Below are 12,741 nucleotides of genomic sequence, written 5' to 3'. Positions count from 1 at the left end.
ACCGGTCGGAGTGACCATGCTGACCCCTGTCCACTGCCGAAAGCTCCTACAATGGGCACGTGAGCATCAGAACTGGACCATGGAGCAATGGAAGAAGGTGGTCTGGTCTGAAGAATCACGTTTTCTTTTAGATCATGTGGACAGTCGGCTGTTTGTGCGTCGTGTGCCTGGGAAAAAGATGGCAGCAGGATGCACCATGGGAAGAATGCTCTGGGCAATGTTCTGCTGGGAAACCTTGGGTCTTAGCATTCATGTGGATGTTACTTTGACACGTACCACCTACCTAAAGTTTGTTGCAGACCACATAAACCCCTTCATAGCAACGGTATTCCCTGATGACAGTGGCCTCTTTCAGCAGGATAATTTGCCCTGCCACACTGCAAAAATTGTTCAGGAATGGTGTGAGAATCTTGACAAAGAGTTCAAGGTGCTGACTTGGCCTCCAAATTCCACAGATCTCAGTCCAACTGAGCATCTATGGGATGTTCTGGGCCAACAAGTCCGATCTATGGAGGTCCCACCTCGCAACTTTTAGGAGTGACATCAGGCCCGTTGGAGGGTACAATGCATATCAACAGGTTAAAAGATCTGCTTATAGTCAGGCACACCATCCTTTATTATTATAATTATTTATTTATGTATGTATTTATATTATTTATATATTTTATTCTTTTTATTTGTTATTTTTTTTGGCTATTCACCAACGTTACAAATTCTGTTACCATGGATTGTTTTACTCCAGGCTCAGTTCGCCTGCCTGAAATGCTTGCAGAGGGACTTTAAAGGAATAGTTCACCCAAAAATGGAAATTATCTCATCATTTACTCACCCTCATGCCATCCCAGATGTGTATGACTTTCTTTCTTCTGCTAAAAACAAACTAAGATTTAACTAACTAAGCTCTGCTGGTCCTCACAATGCGAGTGAAAGGTTACCAAAATGTTAATGTTCCAAAAAGCACATAAAGGCGGCATAAAAGTAATCCATAAGACTCCAGTGGTTAAACCCATATCTTCAAAAGGGATATGATAGGTGTGGGTGAGAAATAAATGTATGCACTTTTTGAGAGAATTTTCATTTTTGGGTGAACATTCCTTTAAGACCTGAGATACAAAAGGGGCGACTTCACCAGCTTGCTGTCAGCGGTCTCTGATTTGTGCCTTGAGGCCCTCTCAAGGCCATATCGCTAAATCCTATTGAACAGGTTGTAAAATCATTCAGGCGGACAGAGAGTCAGTGCAATACGCACTGAGGAGGGATTGCAATGTCATAAAAGGGGAACGCTGTGCAATTTAGAGACTTGCTTTTATCAGGACTGCAGGCCCTTCTGTTGTAGGTGCAGAGCAGACTGAGATTTGTTCGGTGCTTAAACAGCATTTAGTAGAATAGCAAAGTTTACAATCCCCACCAATGAGAATGAAGAGCACTTACTGTACACTAATCAAAGGTGGCTTTTGTGTGGACTAGGCAATGATGTAAACTAAATATTGCTTCATCTTAACAAATTTTTAAAGGAGTAGGTCTGTCATTATTTACTCCTCCCCATGTTTTTCCAAACCCATAAGCTTTTTTTTTTTTTTCTTCTGTGGAACACAAGGAAAGTTTTTGAGGACTATTCATATAGCTCTTTTTCTCATTTGTGTACATATTCAGATTGAAAAAGGCTTACATTACTAACACTCAGCGCCCTTGGTTTTTGCTTGTGTTGTAACAGAATACAGCGCACCATTTCAAATATGAGGAATGGACAAAGCTATCACACTAGTCATATGAACAATTTTTATGGTGACAAAATAACAGCATACAGCTTTAGAATGACATGAGGGTCAGTAATTCAAAACAACTTTTAGTTTTAGGTTAACTATAAGTGGCTAACAGGGCTGGACTGGGAAGAGAAATTGGCCCGGGATTTTACATAGCATCTGGCCCAAAAGTTGAGCGGGGGGTGTTTGCTGTCCTTTTCTGCATATCGCGGCACTGTTTTGTGGTCCGTTCCGCATAACGCGGCGGCTCATTTGAATGAAAATACAAATTTTCATCCTCTTAAATCGGACGCTTATCGCGGCCCTTGCCACCCATTTTGCGGCCGACCCACCAGCCCGCCCGGATCTCCCGATGGCCAGTCCACAACTGATAGGCCCCAAAGTCTGTCGGCCCACCTGGAAAATGCCCGGTATGCCAGATTACCAGTCCAGCCCTGGTGGCTAATGCTTGTATGGAAAATCAAGCAATCAATGAGTTTATGGGACCAGGTGGGAACCATTTTTATGTGAATTTCAATTTGAAATTCATAATTGTAAAAAAAAAAAAATATTATTAGTAATTAGTCAATCCAAATAACAGCGTTAAGAGAGAAAACACATGCATTATTCAAAATGGCTTGCATGTGAATAATGTAGGTTAAGATGGGGGGCTTGGGTAGCTCATTAGTAAAAACGTTGGCTACAACCCCTGGAGTTCACTAGTTCAAATCCCATAGCATGCTGACTGACTCCAGCCAGATCTCCTAAGCAACCAAATTGGCCCATTAGCTAGAGAGGGAAGAGTCACATGGGGTAACCTCCTCTTGGTCGCTATAATGTGGTTCGTTCTCGGTGGGGCGCATGGTGAGTTGAGTGTGGATGCCGCGAAGCCTCCACATGTGCTATGTCCCGAGTTGCTCCCAATGGCAGGCTAGCGCCTTGCATGGCAGCTCTGCCGCCATTGGTGTGTGAATGTGAGTGTGGATGGGTGATTTGGACACAGTGTAAAGCGCTTTGGTAACCTCTAAGGTTAATAAAAAAAGCGCTATATAAGTGCAGACCATTTACCATGTCTATGGAAAGCCAAGAGGGTCAGAATTCCCGTGTTTTGTATCACCGTATTACGATTTGAAACGCCGTTTTCTAAACACTGTACAAACAGCGCTAGGAGTTACATTATGGAAAGCCAAGAGGGTCAGAATTCCCATGTTTTGTATCGCCGTATTACGATTTGAAACGGCGTTTTCTAAACACTGTACAAACAGCGCTAGGCGTTACATTATGGAAAGCCAAGAGGGTTCAAACTGTGTCGGCCCACCGGGAAAATGCCCGGTATTCCAGATTACCAGTCCAAACCTGTCCTGGATTATCTGTCAACAAAAGTCAGGTGAAGTCCTTTAATGTAGGCAGGCACATGCACACATTTCAAAGCTTAATACTGCGATACAAAACATGTGAATTCTGACCCATTCTGGCTTTCCATATATGTCTCTGTGGCAACGCGCTCAACAAGCCACGTGATAAGATGCGTGGGTTGACGGTATCAGACACGGAGGCAGCTGGGATTCGTCCACCCCCCACACACAAAATAAATTGTGCATGAATAGAGAATTGAGCTATGTGTAGATATGTGTCATAGAGAGGTCAGGTTTTGGGGAAATATACAGTAACTAAATAAATTACATTATTTTAATGCATAGTGTCAAAGAATTTGTGGCAAATGACAACAAAATCATTTATTCAGTGCCTTTGAGACATGGTAGAGAACATACTGTTAAAAAAAAAAAATAAGGACTAGGAAAGTCCATAGGGTTGTACTGAACACCTCAGATGCACTACAGTGGATTACGTATCTGAAATTCCATATGTATAGAAGACAAAATGTCTTCATAAAACACATCTACATTATGTATCACCTAAACAACACTGTCAGCAGCTGTTTTATCAGTGAAAAGCACCAAATGCAACCAAAAGCTCTTTTATGTCTAAACAATGAATTATGGGATACAGTATGTTACCTAAATGTTCAAATTCTTTCTACATCAGTATTTATTAATACAAACAAATCTTGCAGTCTCCTCTTTTTACATATGACATCCACTTTGCTTTTTTGGAGAGAAAAAAGACAAAAAAACATTTGGAATCAATCAGAAACGTAAAACAATGACACTAAGAAGAAAGTCCATATGAAATTTCACATTAATCACAATAATAATATATAAAAGTGATCCCATAGATGCAACAAGAATTTAAAATAATTTTGTTTTTTACAAGCCACTTTTTATGGATATGTATTTAACTGGAAAAATTATAATTTTAGCCTATTTTTAAGATTCACACACTTCAATTTCGTTACAAAATTCCATAAAATTTAATTGTGCAATCTTACATTTATTCAAGTTTTATATAAAGTATTTATTAAAGATTACACACTTCAATTACATGACATTTTATTATGAAATTGAAATGTGTAAATCTTAAAAATAGTTTAATGTTTATGCATTTTAGCCAAGGTGAACCATTTCAGTTTCACACTTTTTTTTTCTATGGAAGAATTGAACTCTGTAAAATTGATAACTAAAAAAGAAAAAAAAGGTTGTATTTTTCTGTTTCAAATCATATCGTAGCTCTCTTCATTGGGAAATAAATATTTTCTCTTTTTAACCCTTTACCTATAGCTAAATATTTGCCCCTCAGTATCAAAAAACTTTGGATGAAAATGGAAACAGTATGGAGAAATAAGTGGAAAAATTTACACAAAAATATGGAGCTAAAATTGGTGAAATATACCAATTAAAACATCTTCAAAATAAACATAAAAACAACACATACAACAAAACAATTCATATACAAAATTTTATATGGATACACTTAAAAACACTGCCTCAGTTGGTCTCACTTCTCTGGTTTAACCCCCTGAAAAATATGTGCCAATGCCCTTAGAGAGCGCAAACACCTCCACGTTCAACTGCCTCTTTGGCGTTATGGTGAGGGAGCAGACAATGGGCAAACTCTCCTAAAGGCAGACTCAGTTCTTTACATTTTTTGTTTATATTCTTTTTTTTCATATTATTCATAGGCACAGGCACCTACTGGAGTGGAATTGGGCCTGTTTAAACAGTTGGAGTGTGTTCAAAAACTTGTTTTTTTATTTCTTGGAGTGTGTCATGTAGCTGTTTTCGATGCACATCACGATGTATGAGCTGGAGCAGCTGCTGGGGGTCTGCAGGAGGAGTTGGCCGGCCTGAAGGGAGGAGGCCAGGCCTGTCACCGCAAGGTCTCCGGCCCTCCACGTCTCACAATAGTTATCCGTCTGCCGATGACCCTTGCCACTGGACCCATGCCAGATCATCTTCTCTGGCCTACAGGACAGGGGAGGGCAAACAATAGTTTAAGCTGGTTTAATGCCAAGATGAAATGACATCCACTTTACAGGGTTCCCACACTTTTTTTTTAATTATTATTTCATGTTTCCATGACATATGTGACTATTGGATAAGGATTTTTAAAAATCATTTTGATTTAGATTCACTAATGAATCGTTCAGATTGATTTATGAACTGATTTGACCAATTTACTGAAAAGAACTGACTCAATAGAACAACTCACAAATTGGACATTAGTATGTTGTGCATCTGGGTACATGCCAGGTTATAGTGCTCTTCTCTATTAATTGATCATTATTGAATGAATTATTGCTGCCATGATCAATAGAAAATGTTTTAGGGCTATTACTAAACATTGTCTCTTTAAGGGCTTTCACGATTAAGGTGCTTTTTCCGCATGTGTGCTTTAAACACATTAAGAAGTCATTTTTATATATTTAACTTAAAATATATAAATTGAATAATAAAATAAGGAAATGTGATTTCCTTTTAAGGCTTTAAAAACGTATGAATGACATGAAAAATATTTATAAATGCTTAACATATGTCTCTTTTTGGTCACCTTTAATTTTGGTCAATTTTACATGTACACTGTTGTTTTTTCAACTCATATATTTTACATTATATATTTGTATATTTTTTTAATATATATATATTTTATTATTTTTATATTTTATCATATAATGCAATACTCAACTCAACTCAATTTTATTTATAGAGCACTTTCAAAAACCACACTGGGTACCAAAGTGCTGTACATGGAGTTACAAAAAATTTATAAAATCACATAAATATAGCTTAAGAATGCAAAAAATATTTAAAACCAATAAAACAAGAATAAGATAAAATTGACCTAGTACAATTTATAATGCAATTAATTAAAAGCTAGGGAAAATAAATACGTTTTTAAGGCCCCCTGGAAAGAGAATAGAGACAGAGATGATTTTATGACCAATGGAAGCTCATTCCAAAGTCTAGGGGCTGCCACCGCAAAAGCTCTATCACCTTTAGTTTTTAGGCGAGATCGAGGACCTGACAGACACAGCTGATCACCAGAGCGGAGAGACCTTGAAGGTTGATGCAAGCTTATTAAAGCAGAGATGTACTCAGGTGCAATACCATGAAGAGCCTTAAATACATACACTCACCTAAAGGATTATTAGGAACACCATACTAATACTGTGTTTGACCCCCTTTCGCCTTCAGAACTGCCTTAATTCTACGTAGCACTGATTCAACAAGGTGCTGAAAGCATTCTTTAGAAATGTTGGCCCATATTGATAGGATAGCATCTTGCAGTTGATGGAGATTTGTGGGATGCACATCCAGGGCATGAAGCTCCCGTTCCACCACATCCCAAAGATGCTCTATTGGGTTGAGATTTGGTGACTGTGGGGGCTATTTTAGTACAGTGAACTCATTGTCATGTTCAAGAAACCAATTTGAAATGATTCGAGCTTTGAGACATGGTTCCATTATCCTGCTGGAAGTAGCCATCAGAGGATGGGTATATGGTGGCCATAAAGGGATGGACATGGTCAGAAACAATGCTCAGGTAGGCCGTGGCATTTAAACGATGCCCAATTGGCACTAAGGGGCCTAAAGTGTGCCAAGAAAACACCCCACACACCATTACACCACCACCACCAGCCTGCACAGTGGTATCAAGGCATGATGGATCCATGTTCTCATTCTGTTTACGCCAAATTCTGACTCTACCATCTGAATGTCTCAACAGAAATCGAGACTCATCAGACCAGGCAACATTTTTCCAGTCTTCAACTGTCCAATTTTGGTGAGCTCTTGCAAATTGTAGCCTCTTTTTCCTATTTGTAGTGGAGATGAGTGGTACCCGGTGGGGTCTTCTGCTGTTGTAGCCCATCCACCTCAAGGTTGTGCATGTTGTGGCTTCACAAATGCTTTGCTGCATACCTCGGTTGTAACGAGTGGTTATTTCAGGCAAAGTTGCTCTTCTATCAGCTTGAATCAGTCGGCCCATTCTCCTCTGACCTCTAGCATCAACAAGGCATTTTCGCCCACAGGACTGCCACACATTGGATGTTTTTCCCTTTTCACACCATTCTTTGTAAACCCTAGAAATGGTTGTGCGTGAAAATCCCAGTAACTGAGCAGATTGTGAAATACTCAGACCGGCCCGTCTGGCACCAACAACCATGCCACGCTCAAAATTGCTTAAATCACCTTTCTTTCCCATTCTGACATTCAGTTTGGAGTTCAGGAGATTGTCTTGACCATGACCACACCCCTAAATGCATTGAAGCAACTGCCATGTGATTGGTTGATTAGATAATTGCATTAATGAGAAATTGAACAGGTGTTCCTAATAATCCTTTAGGTGAGTGTACATCAACACTTTGTAATTGATTCTGTTTGGATCGGTAACCAATGTAGTGAAATCAATACTGGGGTAATATGGTCTCTTTTCCTGGTTCCAGTTAAAAGCATAGCAGCTGAATTTGGACCAGCTGCAGGCGAGAGAGAGAGGCCTGACTCACACCCAGATACAAAGCATTATAATAGTCCAATCGAGAAGACACAAAAGCATGCACAACCTTCTCCAAATCATCAAAAGAAAGGATGGACTTCAACTTTGCTATAGTTCTAAGATGGAAAAAACTATTTTTAACAACATCATTTATTTGTCGAACTTAAGCTCAGAGTCAAATAAAACACCCAGGTTTTTTACATAGGGAAGTTTTTTCCCTGGAAGCAGTGACAAATTTCTTTCTAAATTTACCTCACATCCCCTTTGACCAAAAACAATAAACTCTGACCTCATTTAATTGAACCCACGAGCCCTTATTTGTCATGAAGCGAAACCTTGAGATTTAATTTCATCACTCCACAGAAATAGAGTAAGCGTGCGTCTCCTCCACTGTGTTACTGTGTGTATGAACCAGGAACATATGCCACTACACGATCATTTAAAGTGAAACCGGAGCGCTTTGAGTTCACTATCACAGTTTATTATTGTTAATTCATGTTTTTGCTGGAGTTTGGCTTGAGCCTCTGCATCAGTGTGTTTCACCTGCTCTTCAGTACAGGAGCTGGTTGAGCTCTGCAGTGCAGCTCAGTGATGCTCGGACTCAGACTTCAACTGAATGACACACAAATGCACTGTTCATGGCATTTATACAGTATATTTGCTTAAAATTCCCTCATTTGGGGGCATTGGACAGGCCTTATTGCATAGAATGTCTAAAGATTGATTTATAGTTCATTTGATCTAATATTTAATATTTTTTGTAGCCAATGAAAATCCCTGAAATTATCACAAAATACAAGATACAAAAATACTTATTTGTCAAGTTTTTTAATAACTGTCGAAAATGTGAAAGGATATTATTTGGGTTTAAAAGCCCCCCTTAAGTGGCACGAATTCATTCATGAAATGTTTTCAAAATGAGCTCACATTAACTGATCCAGTCACAATAGAGATTATTTGGTTAATATAATACTTCTGATATTATAAAATGCCAAATGTGTTTGAAATTAACAGAAAATTATGCACCCTTTTCTGAAGTAGCTATTTTGGATAAGCTTTATCTTAATTTTTTACTTATAAAAGTATCTTTCCATCTCAACATTATTAGCATTAGTCGACAAATTGTACCCTATAGCTATTGCCCCAATATCTACACCATATCACTACAACTGCCCTGCGGGCCTTTTACCCCAAGTGCTTTATTTTAAAAACAACCTTCTGTTATTATATATTTTTACACAAATGATGCTGGTCCATAAATATTCAATACAAATAAATCTTTCAATTTTAAAAATTGTGGTGTTGAAAAAAGCTGCAAAGTGGATCAGACTTTATGCCGATAGTTACAAATTCTGCATCTGCAAGACCTTTTTAAATATATTTTTAAGCAGTTAGGTCTCTCTAAGTGCTTTACGTTGTTCTCTTCACAAATTAAGGTGTTACATAGCATGGCAGAGATTCATATGACTGTGTATCTTGATATATTACTAAACATTAAATCAGACATTTTTAGCGCTATTGCAGTGTCATACTGTATTTTAGAGAATAATGAAAGCTGACAGGATGTTTCTGCTGGGGCCTCTGTTCGAAGGGGTCACATGGATCAGACAAAGCCAGTGGCACTCACCAGGCACTGTCTCTCAGGACATCTCTGCCATCAAATGAGTAGATGGGAGCATTGTCCTTTATCCTGCTCTCTGAATCACTGAAGAGAGACTCCCAGCTACTGAAAAGTACTTGATCCTATAGAGAAAGAGAGACCACATGAGGTCATTGGGTGGGTTTGGTATAAAATAAATGATTGAGGAATGAACAACATCGATGATGAAAACAATATTTCAACAAGAAATTCTGATTGGTTGAGCCATGTTCGAAGTTATGGTGAAATGCCAATAGAGCTGTTCTGTTCTGTAGTACAAAACTAGAAAATTAGCATTTCCGAGCCGAGCCATGGGTTCCCTCTGGAATTGCTAATAGGTTTTTAGAATAGCATTTTTATGAGTACAACTAAGGGCAGAGTTTAATTTTTTTTAAAGAGACGGCCATTTTTTCTACAGCATTAACTACAGTCTCATATGTCAAACGTAAGGCACTAACAAAACGTTACATAATTACTACAACAGAGTTTACATGCTTCACAAATGACATAATTAATCAGAAAACCGTTGTACTCCTTGCTAACGAGCAACTTGATAGCAACTAGACCACACATTACATATTAAAGTGACAAGTTTCTATGTTGCTTGGCAACTGTGAGCAACTTACAGTTATACCACATCCACACTAATATTTTTTCATTTGAAAATACATTAATTTTGCTAGAACTGTGTTTCGAAAATGCTCTCCATTACTGCATACTTTGGAAAACAACGACAGAGGTTATGTACTACAGTGGTTTTACCATGGTTATAGGCAGGTTTAAGAACTCCCCTTACCTGTGGTAAAACCAGGTAACACACAAAACTGTAACACACAGCTTCTCGAGGATTTTTGTTTTAATACATTTTAATGGAGTAACTTATGAGTAATGGAATACACACCTTGAGGTTAACAATTGGTAGAGTGTCTCTTTCAGATTTGCGGACGATGCTGTAAAGATCCTGGAGTTTGGAGGAAAGGAAGGCTCTGAATGTTCCCTTCAGTCCCACGGCCCGAGCTTGCTGGAAGCACAGGAAGTCTGCTCCACGAATGCCTCTCATGTTGCCCACTTGTGGTGCGTTCAGGGCAATAAGATGCAACTGAACAAAGAAAGAAAAAAGGAATTCTAGTCTACAACTCAGAAAACCTGTGCAGATGAAATGATGTGATGAATTGTACTGAACTAACCATTGGTCCAGATGTGTGGGTGTGGCCTTCTGGTTGATTGACAGGGGGGTTGGGATGGCGGGCAGGAGTGACTGGGTATCTAATATGTGGTTGTACAGGATTGTACCTGTTATCGGTGTGGGGTGGGTATCTGGGTTCAGGCTGGGAAGGGTACTGCAGATTTGGCTCCCTCCAAGGAAACTCAACCGGCTCGTGTGGTGGAGAAATCTGCTCTGCTCCATTGTCAGATGTGTGGTCCTCGGAATAATGAACAACAGGGGGTGGCTGGACTGCTGCCACCTCATTGTTCTGGAAGAAGAGCCAACAAGCTACTATCATACCTTCAGTAATTGATATGCATATCCGCAAATAGCAACTTGCTGTGATTCAATGTTTGGTGCATAATTTGAATGTTATTATTCATACAGCTTACCAGATCTCCATAGAACGGTTTATAATCACCAAGCTGCAAACAAACAAACAATAAATAGGCTCAAATTTGCAGAAAAAGACAACAATGCCTGTGTTTTGGATTAATAATATTGTCCTTGATCTGTGTCAATGATAATAACAATTAAAACACATGTGTCAAGTTCTTATAAATGTAATCTTTTTATTTATGTTGGTTTCATACGTTTATGAAAAAAACTTTTATACCATTTTAAAAATCTATTTGGATTTAGTGACTAAAAATTTCAAGTGGTGTAACTGTCAAATTAAAAAGTAATAACATTTTGAGAAATATAGATTTGCTCACAGTTTCAGGCCTACTTTTTCATTTTGGGCCTCCATTGTCACTAGTCTTTACTGACATGTAGCACTTGTTTTTCTGTTCCTTTATTTTACACCTCAAAAAAATTCAAAAGCATTTTCTATGAATATTTTGACGTTTTCTTGAAAAGAAACGAACATTACCATATCATGAAAACATCAGATTATCTGTATTTTAAGAAACGTACTCTTCTATACAGTCATGAGTGTCGAAAGGGGTCCACTCTGTAATATAATTTAGTTTTCTTGTAACATGAAAACAAAACATCTTTCTGCATGTTTGAGATACCACAAATGGCGATTTTTCTTTTTCCCTTTTTTTCAATTTTCACAATTTTTTAGCATTGCAAGCTCATAACAGTAACGCCACCGTGACATTTTTGACCAGAAAAATACCAAAATGCTTTTTTTTTTAAATATAACACATATCAAATAATTGTCTGAATTAATTGCATTTTTATTCTTTAAATAAGTATATAGGTCTGTAAAAAATAGTCTCACATCATTGACCCAAATCCAGAGGTGTCCTGTTTAAAGCATCATACCATGACTTGTCTGACACCATCCCGAACTCTGATGTAGAGATCACTTCTGTCCAAAATATATATGAGAGCACCTTCTGTCTGTCTGCGTGCTGTTGCAATCATTATGTCATAAGACCTCAGCACAATCACCTGCTGACAGTGAAAATGTGTGTATTATATCGTGTATGCATCCATGCTGTGAAAACACACATTTCAAACTAGGTACTATTTAAATTATAACACTTCAAGGTAAATTCACCCAAAAATGAACATTTTGTCATCATTTACTCAGCCCTAGCTGTTCCAAACCTATATGATTTCCTTTCATTTCTGAAACACAATAGATGTTAGCCGAGTCACCATTGACTTTCATTGCATATTCTTTTCCCCATACAATCAAAAGAATGGTGGCTGAAGCTAATATTCCGCATAACATTTCCTTTTGAAATCCAGGGAAGAAGAAAAAGAACATCATGAGGGTGAGTAAATGATGACACAATTTTCATTTTTGGGTGAAATATCCCTCTAATGAGAGATGCTGCATTATTAATTCTGAAAAGTTTGTCTCACCCCAGATCCTTGGCCGGGAATTCCAGGAGGGCCAGCGGGACCTGGAGGTCCGGGAATATTGACCGCTGAAACAATCAAATCACATACCAAATACACATTACAAATGTGGCAATAAATGTATAGGATTTCTTTCTAATCCTTATATAGATAATAGAACATCTGCTATTTAATTTACTGAATCAGACACAACTGGGATCTCTGTAGACATAACAAAATGAGTTTTGAGTGGATGTGGTTTTTACAGTAGGTCAAAAGAACCTGCATGAAATAAAACGTATATATGAAATTAGTTATATAGATACTATATATCATTGTGTACACTATATAATGAAGGTGTACGTTAACAGTTCATTAAAGGAATGTTTCAGTTTCATAATTATAGTCACAAGACATAAACATGATTTTAGTGTGACAAAGTTGTTGTCATGACGATGTAG

General features: G+C 38.1%; 1 protein-coding gene across 5 annotated transcripts in view; it reads right to left on the bottom strand.

Annotated features, from left to right (window-relative positions):
• Positions 1 to 3,428: 3,428 nt before the first annotated feature.
• LOC127658677 (collagen alpha-1(XVIII) chain-like) overlaps positions 3,429 to 12,741 on the bottom strand; it is a 115,140-nt gene continuing 105,827 nt past the window's right edge. For 2 of the 5 annotated variants that reach the window (XM_052148089.1, XM_052148088.1), the window contains 7 exons: positions 12,305 to 12,369; positions 11,756 to 11,887; positions 10,873 to 10,905; positions 10,461 to 10,748; positions 10,175 to 10,372; positions 9,262 to 9,377; positions 3,432 to 5,104 (listed from right to left, as the gene is read on the bottom strand). In XM_052148089.1, the coding sequence (XP_052004049.1) occupies positions 4,891 to 5,104; positions 9,262 to 9,377; positions 10,175 to 10,372; positions 10,461 to 10,748; positions 10,873 to 10,905; positions 11,756 to 11,887; positions 12,305 to 12,369 (1,046 nt within the window). In that variant the 3' untranslated portion in view covers positions 3,432 to 4,890. Of the gene's footprint in view, positions 5,105 to 9,261; positions 9,378 to 10,174; positions 10,373 to 10,460; positions 10,749 to 10,872; positions 10,906 to 11,755; positions 11,888 to 12,304; positions 12,370 to 12,741 lie in introns of all 5 variants that reach the window. The other 3 variants (XM_052148086.1, XM_052148087.1, XM_052148090.1) reach the window with 3 other exon arrangements.

Source organism: Xyrauchen texanus, chromosome 18 (genome assembly GCF_025860055.1).
Source record: "Xyrauchen texanus isolate HMW12.3.18 chromosome 18, RBS_HiC_50CHRs, whole genome shotgun sequence".
Taxonomy (NCBI): domain Eukaryota; kingdom Metazoa; phylum Chordata; class Actinopteri; order Cypriniformes; family Catostomidae; genus Xyrauchen; species Xyrauchen texanus.
This window is presented reverse-complemented; position numbering and strand designations above follow the sequence as displayed.